Consider the following 15719-nt stretch of genomic DNA (forward strand, 5'->3'; position numbering starts at 1 on the left):
TACTGTTACTCTTATTGTTTGACTGCAAACAGGCTTGTAGTATGCATCATAATCATATTTAAAAAAAATTAATGCAGGTGAGAGCTTACATGGTTAAAAAAAATAATAATAAAACTAACAAATAATTATTAAAAAATATAAACGATACCAATTTACAAAATATTTGCCTCCCCGTCGGGGAATCGAACCCCGGTCTCCCGCGTGACAGGCGGGGATACTTACCACTATACTAACGAGGATTACATGTGTAGGATGCTTCCCTCTACTAATTTAACACCTGACCATGTCAATTCAGTGCTGCTATATGAGTGAAGGGATAATAAATAAACAAATCATAGATAGAGGGGAAAATAAGCATGTAGCAATGGAGATGTCAGTAATCATCAGGTCTCCATACACAATGGTGATGGTGATTTGTTAAGCCACCAGTAGTAATGTAGGAAGCCCCTAGTAGTTAGATAGGTAGTGAAGTAAATATAATTTACATAGGTAGAAAAGCCCTCAATACTTAGGTAGGTAGAGAAGACCCCAGTATATAGATAGGTAGGAAGGCCCTCAGTACTTACATAGACAGGCAAACCCCCAATACTTAGGTAGGTAAGAATCGTTAATTTCTAACGATAATTTGTTTTCCCTTAGTCCTAACAGTAGCACAGATGGGGTATTCCACCCCCCGCGAACTGGTAGGACAGATGGAATTTTTATTGATTAATAAACTAATTAGCAAACCACACCCACAATACCCTGTATAAAGGAGGGGTCACCCTCTGTCCCCTTGTGTTGTAACAAGAAGAACTAATAATAATAATAATAATACTAGGGAGGGAAAGTTGTGCTACTGTTAGGACTAAGGGAAAACAAATTATCGTTAGAAATTAACGATTCCCTTACGTCCTAACCAGTAGCACAGATGGGGATATGGCAAGCAGAATACCCTATGAGGGAGGGCTCCCATGCCTGGCGGCAGATAATACTGACCGTCCAAAGGAAGAGTAATCGGCAACTCTACTATCAAGCCTGTAGTGGGTGATAAAGGTGGAGAGTGAACTCCAGGATGCAGCCTTGCATATGTGTTCCAAGGGAACTAAATTCCTTTCCGCAAAGGAAGTAGATACAGACCTGGTAGAATGAGCTCTTACGAACTCAGGAGGCTCCATGTTCTGAGATACCATTGCTTCACAAATGGCATTTTTTACCCATCTACTGATGGAAGGTTTAGAGGCTTTGTGACCCTTCCGGGCCCCTGCAAAAAGGATTAGTAGATTTTCATCCTTCCTAAACAGCTTAGATCTTTCTAAGTAGATCCGGAGACATCTAGAAATATCGAGGCAATGCAGGCCTCTTTCTTCGTCAGTGGATGGACGTGGAGCTAGGACTGGAAGAGAAATTATTTGATTTATGTTCTGGAAGGATGGTACTTTAGGGATAAAAGATGGAATAAATCTCAAAAGTACCCTATCTGGCAAGAATCTTGTATAGGGTTCAAACGCAGAGAGCGCTTGTAATTCACCAATTCTCTTGGCAGATGTTATAGCCAGTAAAAAAGTTGTTTTAATGGTAACAAACTTTATGTCCACGTCCTCCATAGGCTCAAAGGGAGGAGATGACAGTCCCTTGAGTACGACTGATAAATCCCAAGTGGGAACTGGTTGTATAATTGTAGGTTTCAACCTTGAGGCCCCTCTCAAGAATGTTTTGATCAGTGGGTCTTGAAATAAAGGCTTATTAATGTAAGCCGAAATGGCCGAAACTTGGACCTTGAGAGTAGAAGGAGACAAATTCTTGTCTAGTCCATCCTGGAGAAAGCTGAGAATGGTAGGAGCAGCTATATCTCTTCCAACTTGCTTCTTGGAGCACCAAGATTGGAAAATTGTCCAGATTCTTTTGTATGTCTTATTGGTTGACTCCGCTCTGGAGTGTGAGAGTGTTTTCAAGACCGCACTGGAAAGCCCTTCTAAATGTGGAAGGGACTGATCAACCTCCAGGCTGTCAGGTTGAACATCTGAAGATTCGAGCAGCTGTGCGTGTCCCCCGACACTAATGCTTGCTCTGGGGGAAGCCTCCAAAATTGTCCCCGACTCATCTGAAAGAGTTGGGTGAACCAAGCTCTCTTGGGCCAAAATGGGATTATGGCTATGACGGATGCTTGGTCTTGCCTGATCTTCATCAATACCCTTGGGATCAAGGAAATTGGAGGGTAGATGTAGGCCAGCCTGAACCTCCACGGGATTGAGAAAGCATCTATTGCCACCGGGTTGTCTTCCCTGTAAAGGGAACAGAACCTCTCCAACTTGGAGTTGAACCTCGTTGAGGTCTATCTCTGGCACACCCCACCTGAGCGTTATCTCTCTGAATATGACTGGGTGGAGAGACCATTCTGCGGTTAGGAGTCCTCTGCTCAGGCGGTCGGCTATCATATTGAGGGAACCTCGAATATGAACCGCGGACAGGTGGGTGAGGTTCCTTTCTGCCCAATCCAAGATCAGACCCACCTCTCTGAGGAGGTTTTGTGACCGAGTGCCTCCCTGCTTGTTGATGTACATCACAGCCGTCATGCTGTCGGATTGGATCTTGACAGCTTTCCCTTGGAGGACAGAAGCAAAGTGCAGCAATGCTAGCCTGATTGCACGAATCTCCAGGAGATTGGAGGTTAATAGTTTGTCCTGAGGAGACCATGCACCTTGCACTGTCAGATCCTGAAGATGCGCTCCCCAACCTACAAGGGATGCGTCGGTAGTAAGTATGATCCAAGAGGGTTGGATCAGGGACCGGCCGTCCTCTAGGTGAGACCACCACCTCAGAGAAGAACGGGTTGCGCAAGACAGGGAGTGACACCTGTTCAGGCCGGATGGCCGGTGATTCCAAATGGCAAGAACCTCTGCTTGGAGAGGGCGAAGATGCCAAAGAGCCCAAGGTACCGCGTCTGCGGTAGCGGACATAAGTCCCAACATCCGCATGAGAGTGCGAATAGACACTTTCCGGGATATTAAAAGATGTTGAGCCGATTCTTGAACCCGGAGTTTTCTCTCGGGAGTGAGGTAGAGTGTCATTGAGATTGTATCGACTATGAAACCAAGGAACCTCACTGATGTTGTCGGGAGGAAATTGGACTTGGCCCAATTGACTATCCAACCCAACTGATGAAGGAAGGATACGGCTAGCTGGAGATGTTGGGACAGGATCGTTTGAGATGGAGCTCTGAGGAGCCAATCGTCTAGGTAGGGAACAATGCTGAGCCCCTGGAGCCTTAGAGCAGCTACCACAGCCACCACAACCTTGGTAAAAGTGTGAGGGGCAGAAGAGATCCCAAACGGGAGGGCTACAAACTGGAGGTGTTTTAGAACTCCCCCTACCTGAACAGCGATCCTTAAATACTTCCTGGATGCAGGATGAATAGGGATATGGAGGTAAGCATCCTTTAAGTCCAGGGTGGCCAGGTAATCTCCTGGCGAGATAAGGTTGACCACAGACTGAATGGTTTCCATGCGAAAGCGTTTGTGCTTTACAAACTGATTGAAAAATCTTAGATCTATAATCATCCGCCAGTCTCCCGTTAGCTTGGGAACAAGGAAGACTGGGGAATAGATCCCTGCCCCCCCATCCGGTGTAGGAACTTCCTCCAGGGCACCTTTCTGGATATACTCCAGAATGTAAGACTCTAGAACCGACTGCTTGACTGGGGGAAGAACTCTTGTTTGCACATACCGGGAAGGAGGAATTGATACAAGATCTATTGAATAACCAACTGAAATTATTCTCAGGACCCAAGGATCCTGAATAAGTAGAGTCCAAGCATCTAAAAAATGATGTAGGCGGCCGCCTACAGGAATATGGGGGGCAGGATGGGAAACTGGAGAGGTCAACCCGGCAGGGAACCCAGAGCTTCCTAGAAGCCCATAGTCAGAGTCTTCTCTCCTTGGGACCACGGGAGCGCTTACCGCCCCGGCGTTGATTACCCCACTCCTTCTGGGGTCTAGGTTGGGCAGTTGATCTGTCCCCAAAACGCCTGCCCCGACCGCGAAAGGACTGCTGAGGAAGGGACTTTCCCTTTTTGTCAGACAGGCCCTCCATTATGCGGTCCAACTCTTTACCAAACAAAATGCCGGGTTCATAAGGCATACTACAAAGAGTATGCTTGGAGGAGTTGTCAGCCTTCCACGGCTTTAACCAGAGAGGACGACGTCCGGCGGAAGACAAGGCCATAGTTTTAGAAGCCAGTTTTAGCTGCTGTATAGCAGCATCGCAAAGAAAATCCATGGCCAGATTGGCCGTTTTGAAGGAGGCCAAAATCTCGTCTCTAGGGACCCCCTGGTCTAAATCCGCCTGAATGGAGGAGAGGCGAGTCTTCAGGAAGTTTGCCACTTCTGAACTGGCAATAGAGACTGAAGCTGAGGCAGCTGCTGTCGAGTATGAGCGCCTAAAAGCGCAATCAGCTTTTCTGTCCATTGGATCCTGGAGGGAAGACCCATCCTCTGAAGGAACCAAGGTTCTCTTGGACATTTTAGCAACAGCAATGTCCACTTTGGGAACAGAGCCCCATGAGGCCAGCTGATCTTCCCTAATGGGAAACATGGTCTTGAAACGTTTGGACAAGACCGGGCCTTTTTCAGGCTTTTTCCATTCTGTCTTAAGTACAGACAATAGGGTCTCGTCCGCTTTAAAGGCCCTAGGCCCCTTAGAGGCGGAGGAGGAAGCTTCCCCGGGATCAACATCCTGGTCCCCCGACCTGATGGATCTCAAAAGTCGCTGGGTTTTTTCCAGCGGAAAAAAATAAGGGATGGTCTCTTCCTCATCGGAAGAGGATGATGTAGGATCTTCTTTATCCGGTCCCATAGATACATCCATTCTAGGAGGAGAGGCTGGTCTGGGACGTTTCTGAGCAACAGCTTGCTTTAATTCCTCAATGGATGCATGCATAGCAGACATATTCGTGGAAACCCACACATACATATCTTGCACAGTAGGTTCCGCCAGATGGGAGGGTAGAGTCTTGGCCCTACAAGGTGGACATCTAGAAAATTCATAAGAATCTTCTAGCGGAACACTACAATCATGGCAAGCGAGGTGTTTCCGCTTGGAGGTCCTTTTTTCAGGACCTTCACGGTCAGCGGAGCCTTCCGTAGACATAATCTGAGGAAGATATTGATATTACTAATTATTAAGCAAGCTCAGAGAAAAAAGATTCAAAAAATGTAAAGCAAAGAAGACTACCAAAAAGCAGCAAAAGCGCGAGTGAAAAATAAGTCACAGTACTTTCCGCAGGGACAGTACAGGCCTAAGGTCACAATCTCAAAGACAGATACGTGGACAAGCCAAAGCATCTGGACTCAAAGAGACTGAGCTGCACTCTGGAAGGGATTAAATACCCTTCAAAATTGGCGCCTAAAGGAAGCTCCGCCCACTAGGGCGGAGCAACCTGAAAATAGTCTATTCTAAAGAGTGACTGGAAGAGAGAAAACCCCCCGCCTGGGGAAACAATCTCTACATAGGAAAAAGTTGTTCTTTCCTCTCATGCCCCCCTTTTTACTTTTTTTTTTTTTTTTTTGAAAAGAAAAAAGGAGGGGAAGTGATGTAAGACGCCGCTGACGTCACTTCCGCCGGCCCGAGATGCGGGGCTTAGCCGCACATAGAGAGCCGGGCCGGTGGGCGGAACCTCAGAGCCAGGTCGGCATCAGAGGGATAGCCAAGGAGAGAGCCTGCCCGAAGGTGAGCAGAGCTAACTATAGATTTATTCCCCACAGCCGCAGAAGGCTGTTCAAGGGGAGCCAGTAACTGGCAGTGAAAAAAAGAGAGAACACCTCCTAAGCACGGAGGGTCACCATCTGTCCCACTGTCCGGGAGGACAGAAAAAAACACAAGGGGACAGAGGGTGACCCCTCCTTTATACAGGGTATTGTGGGTGTGGTTTGCTAATTAGTTTATTAATCAATAAAAATTCCATCTGTCCTACCAGTTCGCGGGGGGTGGAATACCCCATCTGTGCTACTGGTTAGGACGTAAGGGAACGATTACTGCTGTTCACTGCTCCTAATCCCTTACCAGCGGGTGGGGATTCAGATTTTTACGCCCTCCACCTCTGGCGCCCTAAACCAGCTGCCTAAATTGCCTCATGGTAGCACCAGCCCTGCGCAGCAGAAGTATCTACTAAATTCTAATGCCAGCCTCCGCAGAAACAATTGACATGTCAATTCTTTTTGGCAGAATCGGCTCGGAAATGCATTGCCGTCTATGGAGACAACGCATTTCCCAGTGAGTTTAGCGCCCGTTGTCTGCGGAATGTGTGCCAGACATTCCGCCATGTAAATATATAGCCTTAGGAACATTTATTGATGACAAAGGTTACAAATTTCTGACCAACTAAGAGACTTGAGTTAAAATTTGTGACAATTTCAGTATTTTGGTTTTCAAATGGTTTTGGCAAATCTAAGGGTTGATTCACACCGTGCGGACAGGTTGCGGGTTTTACCCACAAATACTGAAAAACCATGCAAAAGAGAGGTCGTTTGGATTGTGAACCACAGGGTAGTTCACACCTACATAATCCGTTGCGGATTTTCCGCAGCAGATTTCGTACGTGTACGGTAAACTGCAGCCTCAGTTGTAGGAATATCATCACGTGACCTCTGCTCTACACGAGCCACGGTCCTCGGGTGGAAAAAGTGACGCTTCACAGGCGTCTATTGGTTTCTGTGTCCTTGTCTGTTGTCAATAAAGTTATTGAGGGCGACAAGGCCTACGTCATTGAGACGTCACGCTTCCGGCGCAGTCACGTGTGGCAGGTAAACAGTACGGTGTCAGCAGTGAGTTTGTTGGGATTTCTCCGTGTGTCCTGTGCCGTATGGTGGTGCCCCAGCCAGCGGGTGATGCTCCGGCGGCCCCGGGGCAGGAGGACGAGGATGACGAGGAACCGCTGCTGCTTATGACTACTTCGGTGATGATCCCGCAGAAAACCCCGCCGGTCACCGTGGAGCAGAATGTCCTGCACACCTTCTTCTGCCATCTCGGCCACTTCTCCTATGACAAGGCCAAGGACAACGTGGAGCGGGAGAAAGAAGCCAACAAGAACGCCGGCGCCTCGTGGTCCTCCATGCTGGCAGCCCTGGCACACCTGGCGGCCGCCGAGAAGGCATATCATAGCATGAGCTTTCTGGGGCAGAAACCGGGTAAGGGCACACCTGTACCCATGAGGAGGGCACTGACCCACATATCAGGGAGTCAAGAGAGCCAGCACATTCATAGTTACCCAGGGGGTAGATAGAGAGCTGGTTCTCTCCACTGAGATGCCACTCTACCTCCAATACCTCATATACATTGAGGGCATATACCAGTCTTTCCCAACCTGGGTGTCTCCAGCTGTTGCAAAACTACAACTCCCAGCATGCCTGGACAGCCTTCGGCTGTCCGGGCATGCTGGGAGTTGTAGTTTTGCAACAACTCAAGGCACCTTGGTTGAGAAACACTGGCATATACCCTAAATGTTCAGGTTTGATGCTTTGTTCACCAATTTGTTTGTATTGATTAAGCAACATAAAATCTGCGGCATCAAATTTGCAGTAGTGCATCCGTGCGAGTATGTTCACGTGGGCACACTACCTGCGGGTTTGAACTTTTACAGGTTTTGTGTAGCAAGTTACTTGTGTTGATTTGAGGTGTGGATTTTCCGCTGAAGAAAACCTGCAGTAGGAAACTTGCTGTAGATTCTGTACATGTGTATCCTAATGGTGTATTCACATGTACGGGATCTGCTGCAGATTTTATGTCATTAAATCATTACAAATAGGTGAACACAGTATCAAATCTGCAGCACAACTTGTAAGTGTAAATACACCCTTAGGGTACGTTCACACGGACAGACCCGCAGCGGCATTCCACCACTACGAGCAGACACACTGCTGCTATGTGTGAGTCTCCGCGCTCATGCGCAGTGTACTCGCATTCATCGCCGCCACTCCCCCTGCTGCCTGAGCTAGGCAGAGAGCAGTCGCGATGTGTGCGAGTATACTTCACATGGCGACTCGCACATAGCAGTGTGTCTGCTCGTAGGGGCGGATTGCTGCTACGAGCAGACACAGCTGAAGGCACAACCGCTGCTGATCCGCCGCTGAAGGACCGTTACGGGGTGTCTTTATATGTGCCTGCTCGGAGCAGCAATATGATGCTATGAACATATTCACTGCGATGTGCGAGTCGCCATGCGCAGTATACTCGCACATTACGGCTGCTCTCGGCCTAGCTCAGGGGGAGCTGCTGCAATGTGTGAGTAAACCGTGCATGCGCGGCGACTATCACATCAGTGTGTCTGCTTGAAGCAGCGTATTGCCGCTCCGAGCAGGCACATCTAAAGGCACCCTATAGTGGTCCTTCGGTGGCGGATACGCAGCGTAAAATACTTTTTAAATACAGATTTTATTCTGCTTATTTTAATGTAAACTAAATGACTGAACACGGCTTCAAATCCTGTGCATCAAATACACAGGATACTGTACGTTTGAATAGACTCTAAAGGTATATACTGTTGGATTTTTATTTTATTTTTTGCGCTAGTGCCACTGTTATGGTGTCCGTTGTCCTATTTACAGGACCCTTATCTCAAATTATTGTACTTTTTTAAAGGTTGACATTTTTTACAATCAGGTGTGTGTACATGAGGAGTATATTGCATTGTCCACCAGAATTCTGCTCTGCAGGCTCCATATGTAATTTTTAGATGCCCTTCTTTGTCCCTCTACACACCCTAAGAAGATGGAGGAGCAACAGTAGTATGGAGGACATTATGGAGCAGTACTGAGCAGTATGACCTGTCCTGGTGCAAAATCTAATAATAGGTCCGGGGAAAACAACTTATCTCCCATCTGCAAGATAGTGGATAAGTGACACAGGGATGTGGAAATCCTATAGCCCGAGGCCCGGGACAAGTAGTTTTGGGCGCCGGGCAGGTGAATTGTTTATAGATTTAGCCCTGTATCGGGCTAGCAGGGACAGACAGACTTCCCCCTTATTTTTCTTAAATGTCGATGTGAGGCGCAGGAGCCGATGGAAGTCTACACCTCACACCGGCTCTGAGTGTATGGAGGGGACGGCGGGGGCCTCCAGCTGACTGCAGAGCCCTCTTATCTCCCCTCCCGGAGGATAGACGGAGCTCAGAACACACAGGAGGGTGAGAGAGAGGATATAGACAGCTCTGTACAGCTCCATCCCCCACACACAGCTCTATCCCTCCCCCTCCCCTGCTCTGTCTAGACAGGACCTAATCCACCACGGGGCGGTTGCTTGTTTGCACGAGGACAACACAGAGCGGGGGGAGGGGGAGGACGGAAATCTCACCTCACACTGTCCGGGACTACAGCTCTGATGTCCACTCATGGCCGGATCAGGTGAGGAGACCGAGAATACAGGCGACAGGAAGGGTGGTTGTATATGTATGGTGTGAGTGTATGTGTACACATCACACATACACTCACACCATACATATGTAATGTATGATGGGGGGCAGCGGCAGGTGTACGTATGATGTATGCATATGTATGGTGTATATCAGTGTTTCCCAACCAGGGTGCCTCCAGCTGTTGCAAAACTACAACTCCCAGCATGCCCTGGGCATGCTGGGAGTTGTAGTTTTGCAACAGCTGGAGGCACCCCGGTTGGGAAACACTGGTGGATATGTATGGTGTGAGTGTATGATGTCTGTCTGTGTGATGTGTATGTAATGTATGATGTGTGTGTATAATGTCTAAGTGTGATGTGTATGTATGTGATGTATGATGTGGGGTGGGCAGCGGCAGGTGTATGTATGGTGTATATGTATGGTGTGAGTGTATGTGTGTGTAATGTATGATGTTGGGGGGGGGCAGTGGCGGGTGTGTATGTATATGGGGGCAGTGGCTGGTGCATGTATGATATGTGTATGCATGAATGTTTTGTATAGGAGCGGACTGTCACGTCGGGCATTAGGGCAGTTGTGCCATCTAATTTTATTTATTTTTAGTGGCCCCCCGCACTAAATTGCACCCCCAGAATCCCCCCCTTCATACTCTCCCGCCAACCAAGAGCCCCACGGATGCACGCAAACATGCCCGAACCAAAACTACAACTCCCAGCATGTAGGACCATAACCTAAACTGTAGAACTATAAAGTGTAACATGCTGGGTGTTGTAGTTTTGGTTCAGGTCAGCTGCAGAGCTATAGGCTGCATCAGGGCATGCTGGGTGTTGTAGTTACTAACTGTAATTCCCAGTATTCCTTGACACATCCTATGGCTCTGCAGCTGACACAAACCAAAACTACAACTCCCAGCATGTTACACAATAACCTTAACTGTCCTACTATACAGTGCAACATGCTGCAACACCCACACAACCATAGGCTGTATCAGGGCATGCTGGGAGTTGTAGTTATCTACTAACTAAATGCAACTTCCAGCATTTTCTGACACAAAATGCAGCACATAAACAGGAGAAGCAGAACCCCCCCCCCCCAGTAACACATAAGTCCCTATTGAGACTGAAAAATAGTGATTAAAATATTTTAAAAAGTGCGTATACATGTGAATAAGCCCCTTTCCTAATAAGTTTCCAATTTTCTTTAAATAAAAATAATGTACAAAAATAAACATAAGTGGTATCGCTACATGTGGAAATGTCCAGACTATTAAAATATGATGTTAATTAAACCATACGGTGAACGGTGTAAATGTAAAAAATAGTCCAGAATTGTTCATTTTTGGTCACTTCATATGAGAAATTTTTTATAAGGTGATAAAAAAGTTTTATCTAGACTTTTCTGGGCTCGGGTGTAAGAGGAGCTACAGCTCTCCCGCCGCTAATATCCTGACATACTGCGATCGCCTATTAAACCATTAGATCACCGCTGTCAGCAGTGTCTAAAGGATCTTATATCCATCCCTGGTGGTCTAGTGGGGGGGATCAGACTATTTTGGTTGAAATTATTTCATCAACCAGGACAAGTGGATTTTCTTGAGGGACAAGTAGATTGTGTTCCACTTTAGTCCCTTGGACAAGTAGTTTTTTTTTTAATTTCCACACCCCTGTGACAATTCACAGGGGATCCAACCACTGGGACCCCCTGCAATCTCCTGAACAACACTTGGCTCTCTGCGAGAAGCACTTGCAACATATGGCCCATGCTCCATTCATTGTCTATGGTAGTGCCAAAGAGACCCAAGTGGCATCTCCGTTGCTCCCAAATAAATGGAGTGCCTGCAGACTTCAGCACAACCTCCTCTCAGAGATCATGTTCAAAAAATCACGGGGGATCCCATCAGTCGGAACCCAGTGCGATAAGACACTTATCCCCCAAGGTGATGTTTTTTTATTTATTTATTTATTTATTTATTTTTTTTAAACTGGACCACCCCTTTAAAGCATTACTTTCATTAAAAACAACTTTTGACATGTCAATTAGACAGGTCTCACTCCTGAGACTTGCTGCGATCGTTAGTTATTACCCAGGGAAGCATGCAGCATTGTGCCCCACTCCTCATCTGGCCGAGAGATGTGTCCATTTCTAACATAGTAACATAGTTTAGAGGGTTGAAAAAAGACCAGAGTCCATCAAGTTCAACACCTACCCATATTGTGTCTCTACTGAGTTGATCCAGAGAAAGGAAAAAGAAACCTTATACTAGAGGTAAAAATTCCTCCCCGACTCCAAATTTGGCATCAGAATAAATCTCTGGATCAATGTTCTGTCCCTATAAACCTGTAATGTTGTTCTCCAAAAATGCATCTAGGCTCCTTCTGAACTCTCTTACTGAGTTCACCATGACCAGAAAAGAGTTCCATATGTGTGGTCTGACTAGTGATTTGTACAGTGGTAGAATTATTTCCTTGTCGTGGGCATCTATGCCCCTATTGATGTACCCCATGATTTTATTTGCCTTGGCAGCAGCTGCCCGACACTGGTCACTACAGCTACATTTACTGTTAACTAAGACTCCTAAGTCCTTTTCCATGTCAGTCGTCCCAAGTGTTTTCTCATTTAATACATAATCCGGATTTTTCTTCCCCATGTGCATTACCTTACATTTATCAGTGTTGAACCTCATCTGCCACTTCCCAGCCCAAACCTCCAACCTATCCAGATCCACAGTGCACTGTCCTCTATAGTGCTGACCATTTTACAGGGCTTAGTAGTATCTGCGAAGATTGATACTTTACTAAACAACCCCTCTAGAAGGTCATTAATAAATATATTAAAAAGAATAGGACCCAAGACTGGCCCCTGTGGTACCCAACTAGTAACTTACATGTTCCCCCAGCCCAAGCGTTCTCATGTACTATCCTTTTATGTGGCACAATATTAAATGCTTTGGAAAAATCCAGATTCACCCTGCTCCTGTCTGGTGCTCACCTCCTCATAAAAGCTGATCAGGTTAGTTTGACGGGATCAGTTACTCTGCATAGCAGTCTCCAGGCACTGTCATTTAAATAAACTTTGCATAAATCAACAGCAGGGAAGAAGTTGAGGCTTTTTTCTCTAATACCACATCTTGTAAGGTTTTATATCCTTGCTTGTAATGTTATTTTATACAAAGTTTGTTGAAATGACAGTAGTTGTTTAAAGAGAATCAAAGTGCAAGGTGTTACGTACCGGCCCCCCCCCCCCCCCATCCAAACTCCTGAGGGTCTCATCACTAATAGATCAATGGAGGTTTGACTCCCAGAACTCTGATCAATCAATTAATTGAAGGAGCTTGCATAGAGAATAGTTAACGGCAACATGGTACAAAACATACAGGTCAATAAACCGGGTCTGAAGTGCAAAATAACATGTGGGCACAAGCCATAGTCAAAACTGGAGTGAAGGCTCCAGACTCCAGCTGACACCCCCTCGGTGTTATCGGAGGAAGTAACAAAAAAACAAACACAGAAGAAAAGGATTAAGATAAAACAGAGATGGAGAAAAAGATAGCTTGGGAAAAGGAGGGGAAAGAAGATGACCAGAAAGTAAAATGGAGTAAAGAGAGAGCGCGTGAAAAGGGGTAAGAGTGAGGAGGAGCAGAGTGAGGGAAAGGGAGTAGGATGAGGGGCAGAGGGAGAAGGAAAGATCCCCTCCACATGGTGGGGGACCAGGTAATGCTCGACTCCCAACACGGAAAGGACATCTCAATGAAATATTGATACATACAGAGGACAAGGCAGGTGCCATCAAAGTAGAGGATGAGAATGCAAAATTTTGTGTATTCAGCAGTGTCCTGAAAGTGTATCCATGAGGACAAAGTGCAGTAGAATCTGTCATGAGATGCAGACAGGGAGGAGGTCAGGTCTTCCATTGCATAAGGTCATTCACTTTGGACACCCAAAGCCACAAGGAGGGAGCAGTAGTCTGTTTCCAGAGAAGGCGATACTGTTACTAGTGCAACTGCCTCCTCATAGTTTACTAGGCACAGCTCTTTACATATCGGCTAAACCAGGTATTGGAGTTCGTCCCGTTGAAATGAAGGGAGCAATACCAAGTTCAACCACTGTTTAATGTGTGGAGCTGTGCCTTGTAAGCAATAAGGAGGCATTTGCCACATTGGACAGCTGTTAATTAATATTGATAGCCTATTTTGCGGATCCACTATCAATATAAAAGTACTGGAAAACCGGGGTGCTTCAAAATGTCAGCGTGTAAGTCCCGTAAATCCAGCTAGTACAGCTTACAAGCACCCGTCTGTTACTCTTCCGGGATGCCTGGGCTGCGCATGTGCAGGACTCCTGGGTCAGGGATGTGGTATCCAACGGTTACAGGATCGAGTTTGCCTCCCTTCCAAGGGATCGCTTTTTTCTTTCCCAGGTCCCCCTCTCTGGTAAAGGCCTTTCGGGGTGCGCTCCGGTCCCTTCTCATCCAGGGAGTAATTGTCCCTGTTCCTCCCAGGGACCATTTTTGAGGTTTTAATTCCAACCTCTTCGTGGTCCCCAAGAAAGGAGGTTCCGTACGCCCAATCTTAGATCTGAAGCGCCTCAACCAGCATCTTCTCCTCTGCCATTTCCACATGGAGTCTCTCCGTTCTGTCGTGGCGTCCATGGATCAAGGGGAGCTTCTTTCTTTGGTGGACATCAGGGATGCCTACCTCCCACATCTCGATATTCCCAGGCTATCCGCGGTACCTCTGCTTTGCAGTTCCGGAAGGCCTTTTTCAGTTTGTGGCTCTCACATTCGGTCTGGCCACTGCTACGAGGGTCTCCACCAAGGTCCTGGCGCCTGTTATCGCCCTTTTATGGACAAGGGGTGTCTCTGTGATTCCTTACTTGGACGACCTCCTGATCAAGGCTCCAACCAGGGCCCAGAATCTGGAGAGTCTCACCCTTCAGGCCTTGTCTCGTTTCGGCTGGATGGTCAATCAGGATTCCAACCTCTCTTCCACCTAGTCCCTAATTTTTTTGGGACTCCAGTTCGGCACGGCGTCTGACCGGGTTCGGCTTCCACCGAACAAGCGGCTGACTCTTTTTTTAATTTATTTATTTTTTGTCTCGGTCAGATGGTGGCAGCCATGGAGGCCGTTTCATTACCGACCTCTTCAACTGGCGATTCTATCCCGGTGGGACAGATCTCCGTTGTCTTTTGATCACAGGATCGTTCTTCCTCGGAGGTCTTGCTGGTCCCTTCGTTGGTGGCTTCATTTCCCCCTACTTCTCCAGGGGTACTCCTTCCTGCTCCTCTGCTGGCAAGTCATCATGACGGATGCCAGTCTTTCGCACTGGGGAGGTGTTTTCAGGGACTGGACAGTCCCAGGGCCTAAGGTCCCCCCTGAGAAGCCCTTCTCCCCATCAACATTTTGGAACTGAGGGCAATCTATCTTTGCCTGCTAATTTGGGAAATCCTTCTTCAGGGCCGCCCCGTTCGTGTCCAGTCGGACAACTCCACGGCTGTGGCGTACATCAATCGCCAGGGCGGCACTTTTAGCGGCGATGGCCGAGGTATCCAAAATTCTCCTCTGGGCGGAACTCAGAGTTCCGGCCATCTCATCAATTCACATCCCGGGAGTAAATAACTGGGAAGCGGACTTTCTCAGCCGGTCCTCAGCTGACCCCGGAGAGTGGTCCCTTCATCCGGAGGTGTTTGCAGAGATCTGCAACCCCTGGGGCATTCCAGACATGGACATCTTCGTGTCCCGCCACAACCAGAAGGTTCCTCACTTTGTGAGGAAGTCCCAGGACCCCTTGGCTCTAGCCGTGGATGCCCTGGTGATTCCTTGGTCAGGCTTCGCCCTACCCTATCTTTTCCCTCCTCTTCCTCTCCTTCCCAGGGTCCTGAGGAAGCTCAAAGCAGAGGTCCGGAGGGCGTGGTACGCCAACGTGGTCAGACTTCTGGATGACGTACCGCTGCGCCTCCCGCTTCGTTCAGACCTCTTCCTCTCAAGGTCCCCTGTGCCACCCCAATTTACAGTCGCTGCATTTGACTGTGTGGTGATTGAGACCGCGTTTTTAAGGGCCCGAGGCTTCTCTCACCAGATGATGCGCACCATACTCAGGGCGTGCAGGCCCTCCTCTGTGAAGATTTACCACCGGTACCTGGCAGTCTTATTTTCGTTGGTGTGAATCTGTCTTTCTCCAGTGGTGTTCTCCCTCCCCGACTCCTTTCCTTTTTGCAGTCAGGGCTGGAACAACGGTTAGCTCTCAGCTCCCCTAAGGGTCAGGTTTCTGCCCTTTCCATTCTTTCAACGTCCTCTAGCGTCCAATTCTCATATTCAGACTTTTCTTCTGGGAGTGGCCCA

At 47.6% G+C, this 15719-nt stretch overlaps 1 protein-coding gene and 1 non-coding gene across 2 annotated transcripts in view; one reads left to right on the forward strand and one right to left on the reverse strand.

The window, feature by feature from the left end:
* Nucleotides 1–167: 167 nt before the first annotated feature.
* Nucleotides 168–239, reverse strand: TRNAD-GUC (transfer RNA aspartic acid (anticodon GUC)). Its single transcript has one exon. It is a non-coding gene; the product is annotated as a tRNA-Asp (tRNA).
* Nucleotides 240–6710: 6471 nt separating this feature from the next.
* KICS2 (KICSTOR subunit 2) overlaps nucleotides 6711–15719 on the forward strand; it is a 68393-nt gene continuing 59384 nt past the window's right edge. The window contains exon 1 of the mRNA XM_056574286.1: nucleotides 6711–7163. Within this exon, the coding sequence (XP_056430261.1) occupies nucleotides 6839–7163 (325 nt within the window). The 5' untranslated portion in view covers nucleotides 6711–6838. The remainder of the gene's footprint in view (nucleotides 7164–15719) is intronic.

This window comes from Hyla sarda, chromosome 4 (assembly GCF_029499605.1).
Source record: "Hyla sarda isolate aHylSar1 chromosome 4, aHylSar1.hap1, whole genome shotgun sequence".
In the NCBI taxonomy this organism is placed as follows: domain Eukaryota; kingdom Metazoa; phylum Chordata; class Amphibia; order Anura; family Hylidae; genus Hyla; species Hyla sarda.